The sequence below is a fragment of the Heliangelus exortis genome, chromosome 13 (assembly GCF_036169615.1).
Source record: "Heliangelus exortis chromosome 13, bHelExo1.hap1, whole genome shotgun sequence".
Classification (NCBI taxonomy): Eukaryota; Metazoa; Chordata; class Aves; order Apodiformes; family Trochilidae; genus Heliangelus; species Heliangelus exortis.
In genome coordinates, this window is record NC_092434.1 from 3,286,783 (window position 1) to 3,313,204 (window position 26,422).

Sequence of the window (26,422 nt, forward strand, 5' to 3'; positions counted from 1 at the left end):
GGAGTGTTTAAGGAGTAGTTAATTGTCCCTTGAGACTCTGTTTCCCCCACAGAGGTTATGAAGATTAACAGCCACTCATCCTGAAAATGGGGTTATCCAAGTGCCCTGCAGAGTACCCAAACAGACACAAAGCCCATGAACAGTTATTTGTTATCAAAGTAAAAAGGGAGAAGAGAGGGTAAGCTCAGTCCTGTGCTCAAACCATTCGCTTCTCCTAAAAATACATAATCTTACTTTCTTACCTTCCTTTTTGGATTACTCTTGAAAATACAACAATCTACATTTTCAAAGCATTACAGAACAGCACTTAATTTCTGATGATTCTCAGAATGCATGCATCACTTCATATTGCTGAACCTCAGAGTCAAGCTTGTTCTTTAAGAACCCTTGCAAAAATAACTCAATGCATTTTCATATCTTTTATTGTCATAATTTTCATAACTAATGCACTGAAGATGACCACACTGAAACTCAACCATAACATTCAAGATAGCCAAGACATGCCTACTGAGCCCAGGTTGTTCTGATCTGTGAACAGCTCTCTGGGAAAAAAAAAAAAAAGCTGACTCATGTAATCCTGTTGTTTCCAAGCTACAGTGCACAGACATTGTATGACAGACCCAGCTGTAAGGTCTGTTACCATGGATAGTTGATGATGTCAGATACCTGTGGTACAACAGCACCCTCCTTCAGCTCACACTGAAGGATACAGAACTGCAAAAGGCATGGTCCAAATGCTTTAAGCAGCTGGTTCAACTGGCAGCTGCTCAGTAATTTTATTTTTATATATTTTATATTTTTTTTATTTTTGCTTTTGATAGTATAAGAAGAATTCTACAACAGAGTCCCCGCATCTTGAATGCAACAGATATCAAACTTCTTCCTTCACCCAATGATCTCAAAATGGGCTGCAAAGAGTCTGACCTGATGCAAGAGTTCTCCTCAGTAGAAACTATCTTCCATCTTGTGAATTCCTATTTTGATATGGAATCCACTACTCTCCACACCTCCTTCAAGTCAGGCCTAGAAATGTTTATTAAGTCATAGTCTCCTAAAATCAAAGAACACAGAAGAATTAGGTTAGGAAAATGAAATACAGCAACTGTTCAGAGGAACAATTTTAATCATGAATGGTGTTCACTACACAGTGAATACAATTAAGGTTGAAATCTTTTTCCTTTCTCAATGTGGAAGAGACAAGCTAAGTTTTCATTTTACTAATAGGAAAAAGAAACCAAGTATTTTGTTCATCATCTCCATGTCACCAAATGTCTGACACTTTCCTGCAGAGTGAACAGGGGTCCTAAGAAGAAGTCAATGTTAACATTTTTCAGAGGTTCTAACTTGCATACTTACCTAAACTCTTTAAGCCTCATACAATTGATTTCCTGGTTTATTAATATTTGTACAGCACCTCTGATTTGAACTTCAGGAACACAAATGAAACAAGCACCGCAGCAACCTCGGGCAGTGCAGAAGGGTAATGCCAGCTTTGCTACAGAACAGAAATCGATTTCCTGAAGGTCACTCAGGAAACCTCTGTCAGAGCCAAGAGAAAAAATCAGACTAGCATTTTTATCCATAAACCTTTCCTCCTCTAAAAATAGCCCAGTCTAATCTAGATTTTTTAATTCTCATTTTGAACATCACCATTATCTTTACCTCTGTTTACAAGGCATGTCTTCACCTTTTTAGTGCTATTCTAACCCATTCTTTTTGTTTCAATAAGACCATTAATGTGGTTGGTTCTGACCTAGTTTTAAGTCTTGTTCTCTTCTCTCATCCCACTGTTCAATAAAAAAAAGCACAATTAAGTAATACCAAAAAGAATCAAGCAAGTAATACAAACCCAGTAGACTAAGGTTTATTTCTCCAGATGAAATATTGCCCTTCTTCCTGAAATGGTACTGTTGACACACTTTGTATTTTTATGACAAAAATAATTCTACTAGCTAAGTACTTTAAACTGCAAAGAGAACCAGATGAACTAATGCATTATGAAAGAATAATTAATGATTTCACTGTTCATTTTTTCTAAGTTGCATTGTTCACTACAGCTGCTTATTTAGCTCTGTTTAGTTGCTGATTTAACGATTTCTTTGCAGTCTATTTCAGGTTCATTTCAACTCAGGTTGTGGCAGATAACACCCCATTTACACTGCAAATGGTTTTATCCTGACATGTCTTGCAATTTCACATATTAATGGGATTTCTTCAAGTGACTGGAACATAGCATGGCAGAGGCTCTGAAAGACCTGGCTGTTTAAAGTGAAAATTGGTTGGAGAGACTGAATCTACATGGTTTCTTCAGATTTTTTAAAAGAATCAATCCCAGGACAAACATTTCATTATGGAGAGAATAAAACTGGAAGTCCATTTACTTGATGGTGACACAGAATTTCTGATACATTCAGAAAGTCCATAAAGTCTTAGGAAAAGCAGGGTCTCAAAGGAAATGAAAGAGTGTGAACAAATGGATTGTGCAAAGTGATGAGATCTGAGAGTGTCAAGTCTCAAAGACAAATCTGCCATTGTAAAAGGAGGGCAATATTTACCCACAGCTTTCACAGATGTCACCATTTTGAAAGAATTAATTGCTATTCTTTGAAGTCATAAAAACAATTGAGAAATAAAACAGAGTAGATTAAGAGCAGCTTTACAGTATCTTAACCACAGCTTTATTATATTTATAATATTTAATTACAATATAATTATGAATATTTACTTTAATTATGGGATAATCTGACACAATTAGCTCACTGGCTAACAAACCAGGCAGAAAGCAAGAAAAAGTAGAATGTAGAAAAAGAGAGGTCACAATTCTTCAAACAAACTGTCCTGCATGGACATATCACAAAGTCCAGAGGCCAAACTATCATCCTGAGGTTAACAGTTGCCTATTCAAACACAAAGATTTACTCACACAACACAGACTGCAAGGTCAGAGACACTGTTCAGATAGTACAAAGCTCTGTAAGTTCTCAGGAAAAAAGCGGCTGAACACAAATTTTCCATTTCGTGGAGATACACAGCTCTAACATTGGGTAACCTCTCTGGCTGAATCTGCTTTGTGCAGGGGGTCTGACAGGGCAATCTCTAGCATTTCCTTCCAACCTCAAGTACTCTGCAATTCTGCAATATGCCACCCAAACACAATCTTTTTCATCAGAAGGCAAATATCACCTGTCATAATCTGCTGTGGTACTCCTCAAACATGAAACACTTTGTGTTAGCTGATCCCAGGGAAAAGTCAGGACTCTAATATCCAACCTATGCCCTCTTGTCTGACTGATGGATGCCTGGGAAAAGAGACCAACCCCCACTTGGCTATAACCTCCTTTCAGGGAGTTGTAGAGAGCGATGAGGTCACCCCTGAGCCTCCTCTTCCAGCCTCTCCTTATAGGATCTGTGCTTGAGTCCCTTCACCAGCCCAGTTGCCTCCTTTGGACCTGCTCCAGCACCTCAATCTCCTTCCTGAACTGGACCCAAACTGGACACAGTACTCAACGTGTGGCCTCACCAGCACTGAGTACAGGGGCAGAATCCCTTCCCTGGACCTGCTGGCCACGCTGTTCCTGATCCAGGCCAGGATGCCATTGGCCTTCTTGGCCACCTGGGCACACTGCTGGCTCCTGTTCAGCTTCCTGGAAATCCAAATTCCCAGGTCCCTTTCTGCCACTCTGTGCCCAGCCTGGAGCTCCCCACGGGGTTGTTGTGCCCGAAGTGCAGGACCCAGCACTTGGCCATGTTGAACCTCATCCCATTGGAACCATCCCAACTCTCCAGTGTGTCCGGGTCCCTCTGCAGAGCCCTCCTGCCTTCCAGCTGACCCCAGCATGTCCAGCAGCAAGGCCAAAAACTCCTCTGTTGCCCCCAAAACACCTCAGGCTCAGGGGCTCTGTAGCCACCAGGACCCTCCCTCTGTTCTCTCTGCAGACCCTCAGGACCCATGGCGGCTATTTACAGAATGCGATACAGCGGGAAAAGGGCTCAGATTTCGGAGACAAAAAGATTTTCCAGCACCTCCCCGCTTGAGCCTCACTAGGGAAGGGGAAAAGCAGCAACCTCACGGATTGCCACAACCCGACAATCTCCACCTGAGGACGCTCCCCACGGCAACCCGGCACCCCGCCCCCCCGCCATCTTCTCCGCCGGCTCCCACACCCCCGCCCCCGCCGCATTCCCGGCAGGCCAGCGGCACTCCCAGGCGGACCCGGCGGACAAGGTACAGGGGGGGGGAGCGGCTCTCCCGAACCCCTTTCCCCGCACACAGGGGCTCTGCAGCTTCTGAGCTCCCTGCGGTCCTTCCCGGGGGCTGTGGCCGATGCGGGGTGGCCGTGTTCCGGGGGGCCCAGGCCCGCCCCTCCCACAGTCAGGGAGCGGCCGCAGGACGGGGTCCGGAGGGGAAGTTGGAGGAGTAGCCAATTCTACAAAACAACAGCTAAATATTTAATTATTTTTTCATCAGAGTCATCTTTTCTCTCGAGTGTAACTTCCCTCCTGAGGAATACCCGGGCAGAATGTCTTTCTGCCTCACTTAGCAGGTAGTGAAATGAAGGGCTTCGATTAAAAGGCGGAACTGATCTGCGAGTAACCGAATGCATAGTGACGTGAAAACTCGGGTTGATTTTAATGTGTGTGTTTACAATGTGTTTTATAGGTCAAGATCCTTAAATATATTGCCAAAAGGAAAGAGAATGGGACCAGAAAGTGCTGCCAAGGAAGCAGTCCTCATTACTGGAGGAGGTGGTTATTTGGGCTACCGGTTAGTACATAAACAGCTCCTGAATACAAGAATAAATGTAATAGATTGCTGCTGGTAAGGTAACAAAATCCATCTTGGGTTTTGTCGGGGAAACTGGGCCTGTGATGCCCGATTCAGTTCACCCTATCTTCAGATTCATCCTGGGGCTCAGTCTTAAGCAAACCTGTCACTCTCTTAAATATTTTAAGCAAATATATTGTGTTTCTGAATGTTAAGAATCACCCCACTCGCACACATTTACCTGTATGCTCACCTTGGTCCTGGGGATTTAGATAATTATCTGTTAAGGCTGCTTCCATAGCAATCCTACACCTATATGCAAATCTTTCTTTTGCCAGTAGGCCACAGGCTACAAGTAGTTACACTCATGCTTAGCTACATATATTAAATATTCCATCTGCTGTCTACTCTCAAGAAAATATTTATTCTTATAGACACTGAAGTTTTAGAATTAGAGTTGTTAATAAGGTAAATCAGTGAAATCCATCTCTGTTGCAGATAGCTCTACTGGCTAAATCATGTAAAGAAAAAAAATCCTGTTTTGAGCCCTAGACTGTCATCTAATGTAGCTCCAGACAATCATAACCAAGAGGTAAATTTTTAGCAGAGAAAAGTCTCGGAAGATACCTATCTGACCTCTGCTTGGTTTCTTTTCTCCACTGTCTTGCCTTAATAACTATAGAAATACAACAGTTTTAGGAAAGGGAGAGAGGAATACCAGATTTATACTTTGTGTCAGTACCTGTATTTATACCTGTGACTTGGAGTAATGTTCATACCAGCTCAGAAGCATCTCATTCCTCTTCTCCATTCATAAATTTCAAGCATAATGGCGAAGACCAACCTGTGGTCCTGACAGAATCAGGATGACACAAAAGCAGTATTATAAAACCAGTAAGATTTTTTTTTTTTTTTTTTTTTTTTTAAATATTCGGCTACACGTTTACATCTGAAAGGTTTGCTATTGCTGATCTGTAGGGGACAGAAGGAGAGAAATAGCTGTGTTCTTCCAAAGGCTGCTGGAAGCACTTCAGTTATTTCTGTTTTGATTTTTCCTTTACCCTCTTTTTTCCATATTTTTTTTTTCCTCATAGAAAGCATTGATGAAGCTTACGAAATTAGTTCAGTTCCTCAAGTACCACAGTTGAATCTTCCTCGTAGTAGGTGGCTGAATGTTTAAGACTCCCATCAGGCGAGAAAAGAAGAAAAAAAAAAATTAAAATAGTTAATAGGCTTCTCTTACCTCCAGGTGAAATGTTTCATGCATGGTTATGCTCTGTATACTAACATAAGGTTTCTATCCTGTTTTAGTTTAGGTTGTGCCATGCACCGAAAGGGAGTTGATGTGATTCTCTTTGATGTTGTGAAGCCACTTCAAACGGTGCCAGAGGGAATAAAGTTTATGCAAGGAGATGTCTGCTGCCTGTCTGAAGTGGAAGAGGCATTTAGAGATGTAATCTGTGTATTCCATATCGCTTCCTATGGAATGTCTGGCAGGGAGCAGCTGAACAGAAAACTTATAGAAGATGTTAATGTGAAAGGAACAGAAAATGTCATCCAAGCCTGCAAGAGCACGGGGGTGTCGAGTCTGGTTTATACAAGTACATACAATGTGATATTTGGAGGCCAGATTATAGAAAATGGGGATGAATCTCTGCCTTACCTACCTCTTCACCTTCATCCAGATCACTACTCCCGCACCAAATCAGTGGCTGAAATGAAGGTGTTGGAGGCAAATGGTACTGAGCTTGGAAATGGGAAAGGTGTTTTAAGGACTTGTGCTCTCCGACCAGCAGGCATCTATGGGCCTGGAGAACAAAGACATCTTCCAAGAATTGTTAGTTACATTGAAAGGGGACTGTTTAAATTTGTGTATGGAGATCCCCTTAGTTTAGTAGAATTTGTACATGTTGATAATCTAGTCCAGGCTCATATCCTTGCCTCTGAGGCCCTCAAAGCCAACAAACAGCACATAGCTGCAGGCCATGCCTATTTTATCTCAGATGGCAGGCCTGTAAATAACTTTGAATTTTTCCGACCATTAGTGGAAGGTTTGGGTTACAAGTTCCCAACCTGTCGTCTGCCACTCTCCCTTGTCTATTTTTTTGCATTCCTTACTGAAATAGTGCATTTTCTTGTAGGTCACATTTATAATTTTCAGCCTCTTCTCACTCGCACAGAGGTTTACAAAACTGGTGTCACACATTATTTTAGCATGGAGAAGGCCAGAAAGGAGCTGGGGTATGAGCCTCAGCAGTACAGCCTGAATGAAGTGGTTGAGTGGTTTAGATCCCAGGGATGTGGAGCAAAGCCAAGGAAGTACACTGGAATGCAACTTGTGAGGGATGGAGGAGTGCTCTTGCTGCTGATTGCTGTCATGGTCTCCTGGTTTCCATCTGCAGTTACATTTTCACTGTGAAAGATGAAATATTGGGTATGGAGGAGAGAATTTAGTTACTTTCTCTGAGCACTCCTGGATTTGATGGGCAGCTACCAAAAGAAAGACCCAAGCAAATACAATACCCAAGAAATTTCCTCTTCAGAATAAAATTGATCAGATCACTAGCAGGATGAAGTGTAGTATTACTGCAAACAGCATTTTATTTTCAGGTACAACAGCATACTAGAGTCAATGGAACATGTGTCCTAAGACTCACCCTTCTTCCTCCCTGATGGAATCATGCTCTTGATCCCGTACTTCATCCCTAAAAAGTTTGTGCTACATGATGCAGAGGACAATTAGCTTTTTCTTTGATCACATTCCAAAATAAAACTCTGCTTTCCAGCTTGGATGTATATATGCCTAACCAAGATTAACTGATAAACTTAGATAATAAATAAATTGTAATCGCTTTTTTTTTTTTTTTAATGAATAGATTCTGGTATGTTTTTCTGACTTAACTGTGTGATATCTAAAGACATCTCTGGAAAATGCATAATAGTTAATCTAAGTTATAGCAAAGTGCTTGAAGTAGAACAGATTTGTAGATTTTTTCTTAACAGTAAAATATGCCTGTTTAAAGTGAATGAGCCAGCTAAAGTGCATTCATAAATAAGACCTGTGATTTTTCCCAGCATCACTGAATGGTTAAACAAATAATCCATCAAAGACATTTCCTAAGTGATTGCGTTCATTTTCCACTGTTTATAAAACATTTTTAGCCTTTAATAACATTTCTTTAACACCTTAAACCATTTGAATAGAACTTTGCCTTTGTAGGATGGTAACTGCTTGATCAAATGAAACTCATAATTTTAGAGAATTTTAAGAAGAGAGAATAAGACCTTGTTAAGTACAGGTCACCACTGTCTCTAGCAACTCCCTCATCACTGTCAGATTAATATAGGAAGAGATAACTGAAACTTCACACCCTAATGTTAAATTCCAAAGTTGTTTTCCCTTAACCAATCAGCATTACAGTTTCAGTATTCTTGATAAAAGGACAGTCTTTCAAGAAGTTTTGGTAGGCTCTCTTCTTTACCTCATTTCTTTCAAAATCTCCCTGTTCAGCCAGACCGGTCGTCTTCCCCACCAGCTCGCCTTTCAGCACACCGGGACAGCTGCTCTTGTGCTTTCAGAACTTGCTTCTTGAAGTACATCCATCCCTCCTGGGCCCCTTTGTTTTCAAGGGCTGTTTCCCAGGGTACACTGAATCAGTCTTCTGAATAGGCCAAAATCTGCCCTCCGTAAGGCCAACACAGAGGTTTTATTGAGAGCCCTCCTTGCATCCCTGAGTATTGAAAACTCTATTGTTCTGTGATCACTGTGTCCCAGACGTCCACTGACCACCACATCTCCCACCAGCCCCTCTGTTTGTGAACAGGAGTTCTAGAGGGCTCCATCCCTGGTGGGCTCATTTACCAGCTGGAGCAGGAAATTATCCTCTATACATTCTATGAATTTCCTAGACTGCTTCCTCTCTGCTGTGTGGAGTTCCCAGCAGACATCCGGCAGGTTAAAGTCACCCACAAGAACAAGGGCTGATTATTTTGAAACATCCACCAACTGCTTGTAGAATAATTCATCACCCTCATCCTCCTGTAACAGACTATAACATCCTGTAACAGACTCCCACCAGGATATCAGCCTTGTTGGCCTTCCCCCTGATTCTGATCCACAGGCACGCAACCTTATCATTACTGACTTCAACTTCTACAGTCAAGAGACTCTCTAACATATAGAGCTACCCCTCCACCTCTCCTACTCTGCCTGTCCCTTCTGAAGAGCCTGTAGCTACCCAGTCCAGGGCCTCATATCTGTTCTCTAAGGGCACCTGTGGAGATGGTGGGGGTTATGAGGGGATTCTTTTGCCTCTCCGATGAGGGACCTGTTTCCATTCCCTCCCATCCACCTGGTTTGCTCCAACTGCCTGATGGCAGGAGGGGCAGGGCTTCACCATCTCCTTCTGGACTTCTTTTGGGTTAGAAAGTCAATTTCCCTTTCACTGTCCCTAATACTTCTCAGTCTCTCTGCCTCCTCCTTGAGCTCTGCCACCAGGCACAGCAAGTCATTCACCTGCTCGCATCGCACACAGACCCCCCTCACACTGTCCTCTGGTGCTAACACCAGGCTCAGACACTTTACACAGCCAGAGGCCTGAACAGTTACGTTCATCTTGCTGTCCCTCTTCAGGGGTTCCATCTGTGTGGACACACCCTGTGTCTGAACAGCAACAGGTTTTGCTTTTTTGGAGATGACTGCTCCTTCAAGAGAGCTGGGAGGTGGCTGTGCCCCTCCTGCTTGCCCTGCCTGCATGAACTGCCTCACGAACAACTGCCTCACGAACAACTGCCTCACGAACAACTGCCTCACGAACAACTGCCTCACGAACAACTGCCTCACGAACAAACAACTGCCTCACGAACAAACAACTGCCTCACGAACAAACAACTGCCTCACGAACAAACAACTGCCTCACAAACAAACAACTGCCTCACAAACAACTGCCATGCCCTGTTCCTCTTTGCTTGCCCCTGTTCAACACACTCCGGGTCGCTGGTGCTCCTCACAGCCCTTTATATCCCTCTGGGCAGTGCTGGATGCCACCCCCTTATCAGCTGATGATTGGCCTCACCTGAGAGCACCAGCAGAAGGGTTTGGTGCTCTTCCCAGCCCTTTATAATAGCCCTGTCAGCAGTGCTGGGTGCTACCCCCTTTTCACCTCATTGATTGGCCTCACCTGAGAGCACCAGCAGCAGGTTGTGCCATTCATGCTGACTGACAACGGCATTATTTTTTGAATGCTGAGTTTAAGAAAAAAACCTAAATCAGAGTTGGTAACTGCATTTTGTTTTGGTTGAAATCTGGCTTTTCTCCTCTTTCATTCCCCTACTAGCAGTATGTACACCCCATGGAAGAAAATAATTTGTTAGCTTGAGGCACAGCTCAAGAGAGGGCTGAACTTTTTTGTTACTGTTGCTATAAAATAAAAGCAAACAAATCAAGGGGACTTTGAGCAGCAGTGTTCATGTAGCAGGGGTGTTGTATTCCTTGTGGTGGCTCCAGAAGAGTGCACTCTAGACACCACTTTTCACTGATAACAGAAAAGGAAACACCATTTTGTCCTAACTGGCCATGACTTCTGCTTGAGCACAGGGTACTAAATCAGGTACTTGGTAGAAGAAAGAGCCAGCAGCTTGGCAGTGGTTACCCCATCACCAAGGTGTCAGTGTGCTCATTCATTCCCTGTGCAGCTCCACCTAGTAAAAAAGAGAAAAATCTTGACTACAGAAGAAGGGAAGGATATTTTTTCCTCTTTTTGAAATGAAAACAGGAATCCATGGCTTAAGGAGATACTTGAAAATTACATACATAAAAAGTCAGACAAAGCTGCTCTATTTGAAGTATTTTACTGAGAATTCTCTCTCCTTCCTGTTTTTTATTTATTAATACTCTTGGATAAGTAGCTGAGTAAATTAAGGTAATTAATTCAAGTGTTGTGACTATTTTCCAGTCTTAATCTATTACCTGTTTTGCTGAAAGTGAGTTGCCAGAAATACATCTAACACCTGAAAAAGCAGAACTGAAAATATAGCACAGCTTCAATTCTTCCTAGTCCTCAAAACTATTTAAAAATTGATAGGTGCCTCACTATAAAGAATGTTTTAAGTTAATAGTTTAAAAGTCTCTGGTCAGCTGCTTAACCTTACATACACAGCATGACAAAGTAGAACTGTGACAGATACACATGGACAACTTATGCTTCTAATGTATATTTAAATATACTTATTATAGAAATTTAAATGTCAATCATCTTTAAAGTAGATCAGATTTTTGTAATGCCTTCTAAGTCACTCAACCAACATTTTCCTTCACTTCTATTTATTACTAATTCCTATATACTTTCAACAATATAGGGGCATATTTAATAATTTGAGATCTTAAGAGAAAAGTGTCCTGAACAAGCTCATGATTCCTTGTTTTGCTGGAGTAGCACCTAAGAATGTAGACTAGCAATGGGTGAAGCTTCACTTTGAATTTTTTCAAAACTAATAGCTGTGCATGTTTATATAAATACTGTTATGGATCAGAAGACAAACTTGGCTCCAAACTGATTCTGAAGGTTAATTTTCATTGTCTTTATCTTCTATTTCTAAATATATAAATTGCATTTTAATCTGAAACAAAGCCAACAAAGTCCAACAGACTGCACTTAGAAATGCTGACACAAGACTATAGCAGGATTCAACAACTGCACTTCAGCTTCCATGTTGCATTCAGGTTTATTTCCAGATTATTTAGAAAAGTTAAAGATAATTGCTGGATAATAGTTAATGCCATCTCACCATCTAGAATCTTAGTTTGAGAACTGCAAGACGAAAAGAAATGTTTGCAACAGAGAAACATGCATTGGGGTGGAAAAAAGTGTGAACATAGGCCACAAAACGTCTGAATGAAGAAATTTTTTGTATTTCAGAACTCACAGTAATATTTTGCTATGAGCTCTCTCATACCAGCACCAATAATTCACAAATATAAGGTCATGAAGACCTTTTGGCTCATCAAGTGATCTCTTGGAATATCTAGGCAACAGATACTTCATATCAAGTCCTGGTCAATATGCACAATTTTTATCAAAACACAGAAAAAAATTGTTCCCAAGACAATGAAAAAAATTAAGGAAAATGAAAAATGAAAAAAACCCCACCACATAAGGACCACAAACCTACGCAGCCTTTGGGGCAGAAAGTGTGTTGATAAAATTTTAGGGTGAACTTCAGGATTACTGTGGTTTCAAATTACTACAGACTTACTCTTTGCCTTGTTCCAACTTAACTCCTTGAGTTGATCCAAACCTGATGCTCTCTAGAGCTAAGTTTCTATCTCCCTATCACTGAAAAAGGTCAGGGAGAAGCTGCAAGTTAAACCTGATCTTTGACCTTTTCCTTCTGCCCTGCTTGTTTGCAGCCAGATGAAGTGCAGCAATAACCATTTCATTGGAAACAATCAATAAGTCAGTTCATCTTAAAAACACAGCAATGCCCTTCCTCCAGTCTCTAGTAAAATACAACATCACACAGCAGCAGACCACTTTCCAATAAAAACTCACCCATCCTCCTCAAATAACTGGCACAATTAATGAAATTCAATGAGCAATCTTAAACAAAGAAGCTTCTAGCATCATTCACATCACTGCTGAGATATCAAAAATTATTTATTAAAAATAAGTTACTTTAAGGATTAAACAGGTTTTATAAGAACAATTTAACAGATATTGTTAACTTAGAAAAAAAATTATCAATGTCTTTCCTCCTAGATTATAAAACTAGCACACACATTCAAACCCATTCCCATATTAGAGTGGTTGCAACTGTGACAAAGTTGCTACAGAGTCTGCCCTGGCAGAATTGAGAGGTGAAGTTTTGGAGCTAAAAGACAGAATGCAAGAAACAAGAGGAGTTAGTACATTGCCTTGCCCATCACTTGCAAAGAAATGCAGTATTTTCCTTCTGAACACAGTGTAACATTATTCTCTGTTGAAAAGCCTTACTGTAAAACAGAATGGATTTTCATAAATACTGGGGAGTGCCCCTTAGAACTTTTGACATCAAGTATGTGTAGGGAATGTGCACAGGATGCTTTTCAAGAGATGATAAAATGTGCTCATTCTGAAATATTTTCACAGCAACAGTACAAGGAACTCCCATGTTCATCCCACAGAGGCTGTTCTGTGTCAGGAACAAAGATACCACCAAAAGAAGCCAGGGCAAATGGACAATTATGTCCACTCTGGAACTGAGCTTAAAAAAACCAAAATAAAACAAACTCCACCACAGCCTCAAGCTTTGATGTTTTGTCTCCCTAAACCCTAGCATCTTGTGTCTCCTATTTCTTGTGACAGTCCAAACCTAGCTGGTACTACTTAGAAATCATGTCCCAGCTGTAGCACCAACATTAGGACCTCCCAGACAAGGCTTTGGGCCAACCTATCTGATGAGCACATTAAATGGAAATCATGGAGCCTGTTGAATGAAGTATATTATGTCCTGGAACATGCTTAAAAATACATGCACACCAAAGGAACAGCAACTGGATCACCCTGTTACACCTGGATACCACAGGTGAGCCCAGCTTTATACAGCAGCCTAGTTTACAGCTTCACCTCCCAAATCCACAGTTGGTGTGATTTCCATACTTTGTTAGAACCCATCTAATCTTAGAACAGGTCAATCACAGTTGGGTACCGAGACTTCGGGCAGGAGGAAGAAAAGCAGATAATTGCCTTTATCTTTGCTCTCTTTTTCAGATGGGTGATTTGTAATTAATTTCTTCATAATAAAAAATTTACAGAAGCCATCCCATTGTAAGACACACTATTATAGCACTTTCACCTCAGAGACAAGATTGTCTTTACAGAATAACTAAAGCCTCAAGGGGGTTCCTCAAACCATCATCTGTGAAGGCACAATGGCATCAATTAAGTGCTTCTTGAAACAACAGAAGTCACAGTGTGGGGAGCAAGAGAAAACTGCTGAGGCAGCTTCATCAGACCATGAATCCCAAATCCATGCAAGTTCTCTGTGATCAGAAATACAGCATTATGTGTGCAGCATTTGATGCCTCAGGCAGTCACTTTGACAGAAAAACTCCACAGACATTTGAAAGTTAAAGTCAAGCATACAGCAAAACTCCACCCATGAAGAGATAAACAACTAGAAAATGGACACTGACCTAGTGAGTGCACAAAGAACCAACACATACACAAACTGTGATGTTAAGTATGCCACTGAAGGAGTTTGGTTCTGTTCTGGCAGGAAAACACACTTGCCAGCAAGTTTTCTCATCTGTAGGTCCACGTTCTTCATTTGAGTAAAGCTGTCAGGATGATGCACCTCTGTATTTGTGCACACTGTCATTCTTGGACTGGATACATCTGGGGAGAATTATTTACATTTACAGACCACTATCACTTGACACTACTGTCTGTGTAGGATTGCAAAGTTAAAATGGACAGTTAATGAATTAATGAATTAATAAATTAATTTCTAAGTGCAGGAGCAGCTGAAAGGGTTTGCAAAGTTACGCTAAACCAAAGTAAGTGCTTCTCAGAATTTGAAATACTTTTCCTTTATGCAAGCAAAAGAACTTGCTTCCAGTGCCTTGAGGTTATGAACACAGGTTCACAGGGGCTATGAATACAGCTTCATGGATCATTCCTTTCTTAAACCTTTACAAAAAGTTCAAGAGGAAAAATACAGCTACAGTCATAGGGGATTTTTTTATCTCAAGAAAATTAAACATATTATCGAGTTCTCAAAAATCTAACAGAAAACTTTAAACAAGAGGCAAAATGGTGTTGAGCTATCAGCTGCCCAAACTATTTTTTACAGTATCAGAAGTATAATCTGCTGCCATGGGCACTGTAACATACATGGTGTGACAGTGCTGTTCTAGAAGTGCTTTTATAGCATTTAATAAATTATAAACTTACTACCAGTTCATCTTAAGGAGCCAGGTTGTTAATGTGGTGTGATTCCATGCATACAAATTGTTGTGAATGTCTTATCTACAGCCTGTGTACACAAATACAGTAAATTATTTATACTTGTACTTCAGGTATTGATAATGAGAAGTGAGGTCTATCTGACTACATGCCCTCAAATTTTAAAAATCTTTACAATACACAGAAGGTCTGGCCTGCACAGAGAGTATGTTTTGTGCAGAATATAAATTATTAGGAATTAAACAGTTTCTCTTAGGACAAGGAATTATTAAGGAAACCCATCTTTCATCCAACTCCTCTTCCAGTCATTCAGTCTGTGGAGACCATCATGAGTAGGATGACCAGGATGAATTAATATCTCTTCCTGAAATGCACCATAAACCACGCATCAAAGAATGGTTGCTTTAAGAGTAGAATTTGCTGTTACTGACTTTCTTCTCCTTTAATCTTAAAGAAAAAGAAAAGGAAAAAGTCAAGTCTACCCAGAATTTCTCAGAGGAAAACAGTCTACCAGCATATGATCAGCAATTAATGTATTAGCAACAAGCATTGAATGTTTTTCCCTTAGTAAATGGGAGTAAACCAGTGATTCATAAAAAACTGATAAAAATATTTAAAGAGAAGTCTTCCTTCAATCCCATCTTGAGATCTACTCAAGATTTCCTCCTGGTCCATGAAGTCTCTGTCTGTCTCTCTCACACCCCACCCAAAGGTGGCAGCAAAGGAGAAAGATCCTTCTCCTGAAGAGCTGAGTAAGGTACTGACACTTATCTGACAGTTCTGTGCTTTTACAGCTCAATACTGTTTTTATCTTTTGTGGTTTGTGTATCTGTAAGCACATTCTGTTCCTACATATCTAATATGCTAACAACATTTCCAGGGACATAACTTTGATAGTGTAGAAGGAGCAAGGTTGTTTATTCATTTGGCTGTGTATGTTTCCAGGCTTTCCTCCTGGAAAGCAGAGGAGAGAGGAATATAAATTCACAGGATTACATGTTTCACTGTGACCATTAAAACAGGTTTCTCTGAGCAGGGATTTCACAGCATCTGCTGGCCTCTAGTGGCTCACTGCCTAGCCCTGCAGCCCTTCCTTCACATACACTCACTCTTTAGATGCTCACTTAGATAAATCTGAGATTTCCTTACCAAAAATCCTGTCTAGATAGAGCTGCTCTGGAAAAGACAACAAGTACCAACCCACCTGCGGTTGCACGTGTCTTGATATATCTGTAGTTTGTGCTCATTCACATTGAATTCTTTTAATATGGCATCTCTGTTGGGATTCCTGAAGTTCACCCGGGAGTCATAAAGGAACAGTTGGTTATTGAGCTCCTCCTGGCGCTTCCGAAGCTGCCGACACGAGGAATAAAGCTCTTCCTCACTTTCCTTCAAAATATTGGAAATCAACAGAACTTTTAAGACACGTGCCCATAATGACACAGAGTAAACATGTTTTGTGAGATTATTTTGGTTTCCCAAACATATTACATCAGAATTGGAATTACAGAACATTTCACAAAGTTAGTTTTAGAAGATGTTTCTGGAATGTTTATAGAGGCAAATTAACAAAGAAAGCTCTAAAAAGTGCACACAGCCTGTGACCAGCCACACCCTCTAATGGTGGCACCAGGGACATTCCACAACAGGTCATGAAGTGTGTATATCAGAACACTTCTGTTTTAATATTTTCCCTCACAAAGCACATCAATCTGCTGAGGAAAGGACAGCAAATGATGTCTCACGATGTCTTATAATATTCTGTTTTTAAAACAATTTTTTTTTAAAGTTTAATTGTTTTCCTCTCCCATCACATTTGTGTATTACGTAACATGCTGCCCATCCTTTTCTCTTTTTCAGAACTACCCATCTGTTTTTCTGTTGAAATCTAGACTGGAGTAGAAATACTGACAAGCAAACAGGACCCATAATAGCAGCAAGTACTCAGCTGATCAAGAAAGAACAGATGCCCTGTTTCTGTGGAGCTGTGGCAATAGTTGTAGACAAACTGACTGAGTATTTGAAGAATAATTTGCAGCAGACTGTTTCTCTTTGTTCTATGTGGCCCACAGTAGAAATTCTTAAAATACTCCACAAGCATAAAATAATTATTATGATTCTCTTTATAACTTCAATTTAATACTTCAAAACTTTGGATGCAAAAGCTGTCTCCTTTATAGAGCTACTAGTAGGGAATAGTACTGTCAGGACTGAAGTCTTAATTTTCCCATCAGCAGCAAAACAAGATACTCATCCTACAAGAAATGACATCCAATCAATAAATGTAATAAATCTAAACGTTTTCAGAGGCAGCATACTAATAAGAATGCCTCCTCCTGCACTCAGTCCAGATCAAGGAAAGCTGACAGGCTAGTAACAGGCCCACGGGGTTCCAGTTAGAGCAACAAGATCCTTTCCTAAACCTTCTTCTTTTTAAAGTAATTTATTTTATTTATTTCCTTTTTTTAAAAGGAAGGAAATTGTGCATTCCCAAATTGCAAAGGGAAAAGCAGATTGCCTATTACCAATTTGCAGGTGCAATTATCAAGATGCACATGTACTACTATTTGTTCTTGTAAACAAATGTATCCACAAACTTATATTTTAAAGCACCATTTAAGAATGTACATTTCAATCTTTATGTTAAAAAACATAAACACCACCAAAGGCTGACTGCAATCAGAAAATGCTGATGAGATTCATATTTTCTGAAGCAAGTAAATAAATTTTGAAGTAAATAAGACAGGCTTCTAAATCTGTCTACAATACCAAGGAAGCTGTTTAACTTGAACAGAAAATATTTAAGGTCCCACATACTAATTCACAAATCTGCATGCTTACCCCAACAATATTCTTGCTGCTCCATTCCTAAGAAATTCCACAGCCATCTGTAATTCCCCTCTATAATTTTGTATTTCATCTGTTAAGAGTATGCAGATGGGCTCTGTATGTAAACAGCCTTCTATTAAATCACATCATTTTATGAGGGGTCATCATTTTTTAAAAAAGGGCAGAACAGATGGAGACAGCCTTGGTCTTTCCTGATGCTTCTTGAATGATCTGGCAACAGCTCTAGAAGTCAATTAACTATGGCAAGTCTTGGTTTGCTGCAGACTGCCAAACACAGGAAAATTTTTGAAAGCCCTCCTGCCACTGCATTACCACCCAGAGACATCAGACATTGTAAAAAAACAGAGCTGTGCTGCATCTTCATTTGGCTTAACAAGCAGAAGGGGCTTCAACAGTGTGAAATGTGCTGCTGTCAAAGGACTTGGTGCTGACAGATTGGGAGACATACTGCTGCTATGAACAACACTTTAAAAGCTGCTCCTGCCCCAGGCAAATAATGATCTGAATTTCTGAAGAGAAACCACAGCAGGAAGAATTTACAATATATCTACAAGTGATGTCCACGCTCAACATATCAGGTAAGGGTGAGTTGCTGCCAGGTTTTTCAGAGGCAGCAAGCCAAAAAAATAGCAGTTTATCAGTCCTCCTCAATCAGGCTTGTGCCTACTGAACATGGACATTTTAAACATTATCTTCAAACATGGGTCTCTTGTTTACAGACACACACACTCTCAGTTTCAGCTTCCAGCCTTCTCCTGCTCTCCTTACTCTCTGCTAGCCAACAGAGTGAACCTACCATGGGTGCCAAGCAGTACACAGTCATTTTAAATCATGTGTTATAAAGGTGGCTTTGGAAATACCTTGACAGTGGATGTTTAAAAAAGGCTCTGTGAGGAAAAATGTGACTGAATTCTGTAATTTTCCTTTCAGTGTGTGCAACTGCAGGTGCACAGGACTCCAGAAACAGTGACTTGGAGTTAGCAGAAGCTGATGTTTTAACCAGGAAAAATAAAGTATGCTGGTGTGAAGTGCAGTGTAAACCTGAATGGTTGTAAAAGGCTCCATATAATAACTTTGACTTTTCTTTTTTTCTTTCTGAACCTGAAAGGTACTGGGAAGCACCCTGAAATTCCCACTTCCCGAAGCATCTTTTCACTTTCATCACATGGTTCAAGATGAGAGTTTGAAAATAATCCTGCTTCAAATCTGCATACACAGCAGCATCAACAAACGCTGTCACAGATCTGCCACTTTAATGCCTGGCTTCATGAGAAAGGATGCACTGTTATTTTTTCCCTTGTATGTTTAGAAATGCTAGTACTCCAACTGCATGTTTTAAAGATGCTTGACACAAACAGATTAGAACTTCTGCAAGAACAAAAATATGCCTTCCATCTGATGGTTTATTTTAGTGAAATACTAGTAGAAATCACTATCTTCTCTTCCTAGAGTGATTTTTTTTTATTACTATTTTTTTAAGGTAGGAACTTTCACAAAGAGATTTTTCTACAAAATCAAAGCTGAATTTAGCTTGCTTTGCATGGCATCAGTCAGCTAACAGTTAGACAATGACCATGCTGTTACAGCAAAAAACAGTGGATGTAATGAGGTTTCATTAGAACTTCATAATCTGTTCACCCAGAGGGACAGTAACTCGTTTGCATTCTTGGTCTTCCCCAGTACCTACAGAAGAAATGCCACACAGAATAGAAAACAGAACAGAAAACTAAATCCTCATTTCCTGGCTTCCACAAAGAACTGATACCATATCCCCTAAGTGCACAAAACCCCCCAGTGGTTCTCACCAGAACTTGTTGCATTTCACAGTGAACCAGAAGTGAGGCCAGTTCTATATCTTCACTGTAGCCATTCTTGAGAGGAACTGATCTAAAACCTGGGGCAGGGAAGGGGAACATATATAAAGGACAATTAGTCTCAAAGCAAACAGTTATCTGCAGTCACAACAATGGTGCAAACAGTTTTGAAGGCTCACAGATCCCTCCTTGCTCAAAAGTTCCACTGCCAAGAGCAGGCTTTGCTGGAATAATTGCAGGGAAGCAAACTGCAAGAATGGCAAAACTGAGAAACACAATTTCACATGCTTGTGAAAGCTAAAGCCAGAAGCATTGGAGAGTGGAAAACTTACTCCATGTACATCTGCAGCTAAGGTAATCAACAAAATAAATGCACTGACACCAAAACAGAAAAAGAATCTTGCCAGATTTTAGTCAGCACATAAGCTTGCTGCTGAAATTGGTTGTGTGGTAAAGACAGTGAAAATTATTCTACATAATGCTTTCATATCTCCATTTTGAAAAAGGAATTTCAAGAGAGTGAGAAAATTATTTTAAATACACAGCCAGGATGATAATAAACAATGCAATAAGGGAACCCAGAGCAAAAAAGCACTTGTGCTTTGGCACACTGTAGCTGCTACTGAGACAAAGTCACAGCACAATGTTAAACAGCATCTTTCTGACTTAGCTTCTTATTATACCCACTGATCTTACCTGATTTGACTCCTTTGATGGGAAAAGTGGCATGTGCTAAGAAATTGGGATCACTGAACATATCCTCCTCATAAACAACAAAGCGCAGAAACGCAAGGTTTGGATCATAAATTTCAAATTTCACTTGCTCTGGACAGGATGTCCAAACTGGATTAAGGCCATTGTCATCTGTAAATGAAAGGAAACATTTGCAGTATGAAGCAATAACTTCACTTCTTTCACATATGTCTATGGATCCCAGGACATTTTCTGGGATGCAAAGACCCAAAAATCCTATTTACCAACTGTCTCCTGTTGTAACCTTGCTTCAGAAAGTTTGTAGTTTATTTCTGGGGGGAGATAGGAGAAAACTTGGCAGGGTTGGAAATCCAGGAAGAAAAGCTATTATTTGTATTTAAACATATAAAACCTCCTTGGATATGTATTTGTTAACAAACAGCTAATTTATGGCTCATATTCATTCATTCATGCCACATAACAGAGTAAAAGCATGAAAAGCACTGGGGAGACTGATGTACAATGGCCCAATTCTTCCAGTCATTTATGGAATACCAAGTAATCTGGTATGTGTAACACAGCCAGAAAGCTTGCTCTCTAAAGGCTTGGTCACTTCCCACAAAAAGGTAAAATCATAATCCTCTTCCCTAAAGTACTAAAAAGCCACAATGCACATTCTGCTCCTGATTTAGTGTTTATCTTCCACTAGAACCAAAGCCTCCTGTCTACTGAGGAACACACCCTGCTGCATCCAGAAATATTAATGAAATATTAAGTGGCTGAGATGTTGCCCCATTTCAGTTGCACTTAAATGAACTGAATGCCCACTCACGTGGACATGACCACACATGCACACAAACACAAATCCCTGATCCAGAACTCACCAGGAGGGAGTTTTGCTCAAACTTCTACTGCCTTGCAAGGCACTCTGCTTTACAGACATGTATAACCAAGCTGTATCCAAGGGGATGCCAGTCTTGGAACCCATATTTAAATAAACACAGTCTGGAACTAACAGCAGTAACTCCCCATTTGGGCCAGACTTTTGGGAATGGAGTGGGACTGCTGGAGGCACTTTCAAGACAGCAATGTTTCCAAGTATGCAAATACACAAACTTAAGCACAGGCAAAAACATAACAGAAAAAACATAACATAATCGAGACTTTTTTTTTTTTCCCCCACAAACTGCAACAGCACTTCATTTTTTCTAAATTTTATATACATTGAATTTTCTCAAATTAACTGGCCCTGAGGCAAGAACAGTGCAAACAACAAGCTCATGGTCATTCTCTTCTTGTTTCATTTAAGTGCACTGCAGGTATAACCAGAACTCCACAACACAGAAAACCAACTTAACTGATCAGAGATACTCACTCACAACTGTTGTCTTGAATTTGTTGTTATCATATTCAGCCCCACAAATTTCTACTTCTACAAAGGGACAGGCAATGCTTCTCCCAGGCTTAGGGAGGTGACGAGCACCTAAAACCTGCAAAAGCAACAGTCAGTTCTAACCAGCTCCAAGGGAAACATGGCACCATGAGTTCTGTTCTGAGGTAGCCTACAGGAGCAAAAGGACAGAGGGGGAAGTCCAGAGAATATACAAAAATAGAACTCTTAAACATGTTTGCATATGTTAGACATATAATCTATGCCACAAACAATGTTATCTTTCATTGTCTGGGTAACCCAATGATTTTTTTTTTTAAGATAGTGTTGACAATGCTCATTACATATAGTATGCAATCCCAGACCAGGCCTGCAAACTGAGTTTTATTATATTTCCTCAGCCATTAATACATGTCTACTTCAAGACATTCCTTTCAGACATATTGGAAAAAATATTCCAGAAATATTGGAACTAGTTAGTCTGCTGCTAGCCAGTCTCCAATAGGACTCTTCTACTAATATGTCATGAGATTGGAAATTCAAGTTTAGTTCATTTGCAATTTTTTATCAGCAATTATATAAAATTATCAGAGGACTGCATTTTATACAGCATGTGCTTTATTAGCATGATAAAGATATAGATTTCTTTTTAGGAACCAGTGGAATTAGTTTTATTCTCAAACACACTGACATTTAAAAACAGTATTTTGACAATCTGTCAGATCTTGCTCTGAAACGTAATAGCTTTATTTTTAGTTTTATAGATATTTATGACTTGTAAAAAACATCATTTACAGAAGAGATTTACCCTCACTGTCATAATCATCTGCAATTTCCTCTTCGAGTCATTTGGCATTGGGTCATATTCTTCATTTCTCATGCTTTCTGGCTGCAGAACATAGCCAGTGCGTCCATTAAGTGAAAATAAGGCATGGTTCAACTGCATGTATTTATCTAGGGAGAGAGTTAAACAGTCATAACAGAAGATCTCCATTTGAATAAAGTACCAGACTAATGGCTTTTCTCTGCAATTCATTCTGGTGACCACTTTATCAGAAAGAGCTGGAAAGGTAAGTTGGAAGGCTCTGTTTCCTTCTGTAACTGAACCTGACAAGACATTTCTCACCAATTTTAATCCAAATAAACCTCTTTCCATTCACAGTTCATTTTCTAGCCATGTGTAATAAGCTAGTGGGTCCTCACTGGAAGGTTGAGTACAGCCTGTGACTGAACAACTCTTCACCTGAAACTGCCTGTAAATATCTCTGCTTCCTCATCACAGAGAGATCAAAGGGAAATAAAACTGTTAAGAGTCTGGGGACAGTTAGGCTCAGAGACAGAGCTTTTGGAGACTGGTTTATGGGGACTACCTCTCCCAGGCAATCCACACATGCAACCCCCTTGCAAATCCCTTCTTGCAGAGAAGTACAAATACACAGGACAGCCTCAGAATGGCAGAGGAGCCAGAAAAGGGTTCATTTCTGGTGAAATGGAAGGTGGATTAGATCCTGTTTGAAAAGAGAGCATTACCTGGAGTTTGGAAGTTAAGTGCCACCATCTGGGAGCCACAAAGCCAGAGGCGAAACGGGTCATAGTTGGATGAGTCAACCCTCTGTCCTTTGGGATAGACACGTGTCAGTCCCTTCATGTTGTACTTCAACAACTCAATTGGCTTTTGCCTAACAATGCTCTCTGCCTTGGTTTCCACAAAAGAACGGATTTCTTTGAAATCAGGATTTTCTACACAAGGTGGAGAGGAAAAAGAATGGTTACTAAACTAAAGGAAAAAAGGAGTCAACATTCATACTGCATTCCTGCTCAAGCTATTTTGTTTTGCTTTGTCCTTTAATGTGATAACTGGCACAGTTTTCATGCAGATACAGCAAACTGGTTGAGCATCAGGTCTTAGAGTTAAAATAGCTTGCCTGCCACATGCTTTACAATAGAACAGATAAGAGTCTAGAGTCATGTTCTCATTTCATCATTGCTAATAATGCACTCCTGACCACCATCATTCATATTTAAATGAGACATCTCTTCCTGGGTTTAAATGGGGAGAAGAAAGGGTGAGCCAGGGTTAGCCAATGCCTCAAACAATGACTATAATTATAATGTCTTAACCACACTGACAGCTTATTAAAAATTGTTTGCAAAGAAACTTAAGGAAGAAGGGCACATTTGCTGGCCTCTCCAGCAGCAATGACAAAAAAATTGGATAAGAAGTACATATTTCAGTGTCAGATTTCACATCCTCATTTACATAGATTCCACTTCTCATTTGTGTTATCAAACCATATACCACTCCAAAAGTTTACATAACTGGCAAACAGGTTCTTACAGTAAAATTATATAATTCACAATAAATCCATTTTGAAAGCTTTTACCAACAATTCACAAGTGTTCAGCCAGAGTTTCTAACCCCCAAAAAGTCAGTTGACTTTTAACTAGTGAGCTTCCCCACTAAAGACATCTATGAAATATTGTATCCAGTTAACTATTTAGAAGTTTGTGAGGGTGTTTTGTTATGGTTGAACAGCACCATGTTCCCCACTGTAGAATTACAAAGTGCCACTGAAAACTGCATGGGTGAGGCAGAACTCTGTTTTCCAGTAGAGAAAGAGTAGATTTTATCTTCTATTCTGGAACTTCAGGCAACATTTGGATGTATTACTAAAGAAAATACCTAAATTGTCCTTGGTTTTGCTTGTTGGCTTGCAGTAAATTACCAGATCAGATAATTCAATAGCAATCAATTGATTCTTTTCCCAGTATTTCCTTCTGTTCTCCTGTAAAATGTAACAAAGTTTTAGATTACAGAGGCAATGAATATCCAAGGTATACTGCTAGAGAAACAGCAAAGCTGGTTCATTCTTGTCAAGGTTTTAGGTCCACATTCCTATCTATTCCTATACCTTTTTTTTTTTTTATGTGGCTCAACTCAATTTTATTTACAATCTCAACTCTCTTCATATAAATTCAAATGTGTGCAGAAAAAATGCAAATAGTAGTCAAACATCTCTTTATTTTCTAGATCTCTGAGCAGGACTTAAGTCTTTTTAGTAATTCCCAAAGAGTTAAATTCAAATTCCTCTGCTTTCTATTTGCACACCAAACCAGTGAAATTATGTATGAAAAATCATGTACAATCCTGTTGTCATTATCAGTATTAAACCCATTATCTACTGCCATGTTTGCAAGCACCTGGTCTGTGGAAGCTGAGCAGTGGTCCCTGAGAACTACTGAGATCACCAAGACTTGTCCTGAGTGGAGACATGAGGGCTGAAAGCTTTTCAGACATAGGAAGCAATTACAGGATAAAACATGTTAGAATTGTGCCATATTGAACAGCTATTAGCTGTGGTACAAGAGGTTATGAAACAGCAGCAATTAGGAAGCCTTCCAAAAGAATTCCCTTAGCAAGACAAACAGAGGAGGAATGAAAATCAGAGTTAGGGAGCCATGAGTTTCCATGTTTCACTGAGCCAAAGAATACACATTGAAGTCTAAGAACAGCAAAAAGGAATAAAGGCTTGGAAACAACCTTCAGAAAAAGCTGTACAAGCCTCACTGTACTTAGTGATGCACCACAGTTTCCAAGACATTGCTCACCAGTAATCAGAGCTCCAAAGAGCAAGGGACCATTTCTAGATACCATGAGCTCACCTTTAGACATAACCCTCCTGTGATCAGCAAGCAGGAGAGCTATCAATGAACAACCATCCCTAGGAGCATGGCAAGTGTCAGAGTTAAACAGAAATTACAAGACACATGAAGCTTAGTTTTACTTTTTGTGTGTAATGGCCACAGCCCCAAAAAATACTCATAAAACATCTGTATCATATTGTAGCATAGCATTGACTCACTATGCTCTTACCTTCCTCAAAATTCAGACTGTTACCTCTACCAGAAAGGGCCTTTTCCTCATCTTTTTCCCTTCCCCACACAGCAGTTTATCATGTGGACTTTCTAGAGGCCACACTGTGAGGAAGGCTTCCTGATTGACAGAAATTAGTTTTAAAGCATCTTTGAACACAGACTGCTTAATATTTCTCTAACTGTATACAGGGAGAAAAAGCTGCCAAGTTCCTCAAGAGCCATTGATACACCATAAAAAACATTCCATTTAGAGACACTTCTAGGTCGTGTTTCTCTTTTTTCTCATTTTTATTTCTAAATGAAAGCCTGGCATAAGAACCATATCTCTGCTTCCCAAACAAACAGGTCAACAGCTCCTGTTGCTTCTTGCATTGCTGCTTGAGACACTAACTTGCCTGCTATAAATAGAATTATGTTTCCCCACAGAGCATTACCACTCCAGATGACAGACAAACAGCACGAGCCAACGTGGTACTGAAACACGTTTTCCATCACTCATGGCACCCACTTGACAATAAAAAGTGAAAAAAGCAACAAAGGAAAGAGTATAATTAAAGCACAGTCACTGCAAGGGCCTTTTGGTAATGGCAAAGACTACTTAAATACTAGAGAAGATGACAGAGAAGTAAATGAATACATCAGAACAGGAAAAGCAAGTCCTGAAGAATGTCTTTAAGCTTAGTACTTGTAGAGGGATGTAAAAGCTAAACTTTGACAGAATCCTTTAGTCTTTAGGCAAGGATTTGGAAATAATACTACTGAAGATCCAGTAAATTCAGAATGGCCAATTAGTCACAAATCAAGTATTAGCCAAACAATTCCCAGTCAGTGTCACTGCATTCACTGGAAAGCAGAGTTAGTAAACACGATTAAGCAGAGCTTAGGCAAAAGCAGCTCAGATTTCACATATACTCACTAGAGGATTCACAAATTTCAAAAGAACAGTCTGAGTGGTGTCTGAGTTTCTTCTGCCTAACACTAGAACTGAACCATTGTAACCAGATATAAAAGTGTAATGCTATCCATATTGCACTACTAAGCACACTTCTCCACTGAGGTGCAGGGTGCAAGATAGCACTTTGCTAAAAAA

The 26,422-nt window shown here is 40.0% G+C and overlaps 3 protein-coding genes across 7 annotated transcripts in view; 1 reads left to right on the top strand and 2 right to left on the bottom strand.

Moving 5' to 3' along the window:
- HSD17B2 (hydroxysteroid 17-beta dehydrogenase 2) overlaps nucleotides 1–3,371 on the bottom strand; it is a 30,493-nt gene extending 27,122 nt beyond the window's left edge. For both annotated transcript variants that reach the window (XM_071756635.1, XM_071756636.1), the window contains exons 1-2: nucleotides 1,357–3,371; nucleotides 925–1,051 (exon numbers count right to left, since the gene is read on the bottom strand). The gene's annotated coding sequence lies outside the window, so the exon portion shown is untranslated. The remainder of the gene's footprint in view (nucleotides 1–924; nucleotides 1,052–1,356) is intronic.
- A 429-nt stretch (nucleotides 3,372–3,800) lies between these two features.
- On the top strand, nucleotides 3,801–7,625 carry SDR42E1 (short chain dehydrogenase/reductase family 42E, member 1). Of its 2 annotated transcripts, none has more exons than XM_071756632.1 (3): nucleotides 3,801–4,225; nucleotides 4,661–4,765; nucleotides 6,077–7,625. In XM_071756632.1, exons 1-3 carry the CDS (start codon nucleotides 3,837–3,839, stop codon nucleotides 7,182–7,184), a joined length of 1,602 nt encoding a protein of 533 aa, XP_071612733.1. In that variant the 5' UTR covers nucleotides 3,801–3,836; the 3' UTR covers nucleotides 7,185–7,625. The 2 variants fall into 2 exon arrangements, with proteins under 2 accessions (XP_071612733.1, XP_071612734.1); XM_071756633.1 differs by lacking the exon at nucleotides 3,801–4,225 and adding an exon at nucleotides 4,370–4,544.
- Nucleotides 7,626–12,401: 4,776 nt separating this feature from the next.
- The window catches only part of PLCG2 (phospholipase C gamma 2), a 61,374-nt gene continuing 47,353 nt past the window's right edge, over nucleotides 12,402–26,422 (bottom strand). For 2 of the 3 annotated variants that reach the window (XM_071756630.1, XM_071756629.1), the window contains exons 26-33: nucleotides 24,140–24,242; nucleotides 22,987–23,196; nucleotides 22,265–22,410; nucleotides 21,442–21,556; nucleotides 20,070–20,237; nucleotides 19,365–19,453; nucleotides 15,914–16,098; nucleotides 12,402–15,156 (exon numbers count right to left, since the gene is read on the bottom strand). In XM_071756630.1, the coding sequence (XP_071612731.1) occupies nucleotides 15,114–15,156; nucleotides 15,914–16,098; nucleotides 19,365–19,453; nucleotides 20,070–20,237; nucleotides 21,442–21,556; nucleotides 22,265–22,410; nucleotides 22,987–23,196; nucleotides 24,140–24,242 (1,059 nt within the window). In that variant the 3' untranslated portion in view covers nucleotides 12,402–15,113. The remainder of the gene's footprint in view (nucleotides 15,157–15,913; nucleotides 16,099–19,364; nucleotides 19,454–20,069; nucleotides 20,238–21,441; nucleotides 21,557–22,264; nucleotides 22,411–22,986; nucleotides 23,197–24,139; nucleotides 24,243–26,422) is intronic. The other variant, XM_071756631.1, reaches the window with a different exon arrangement.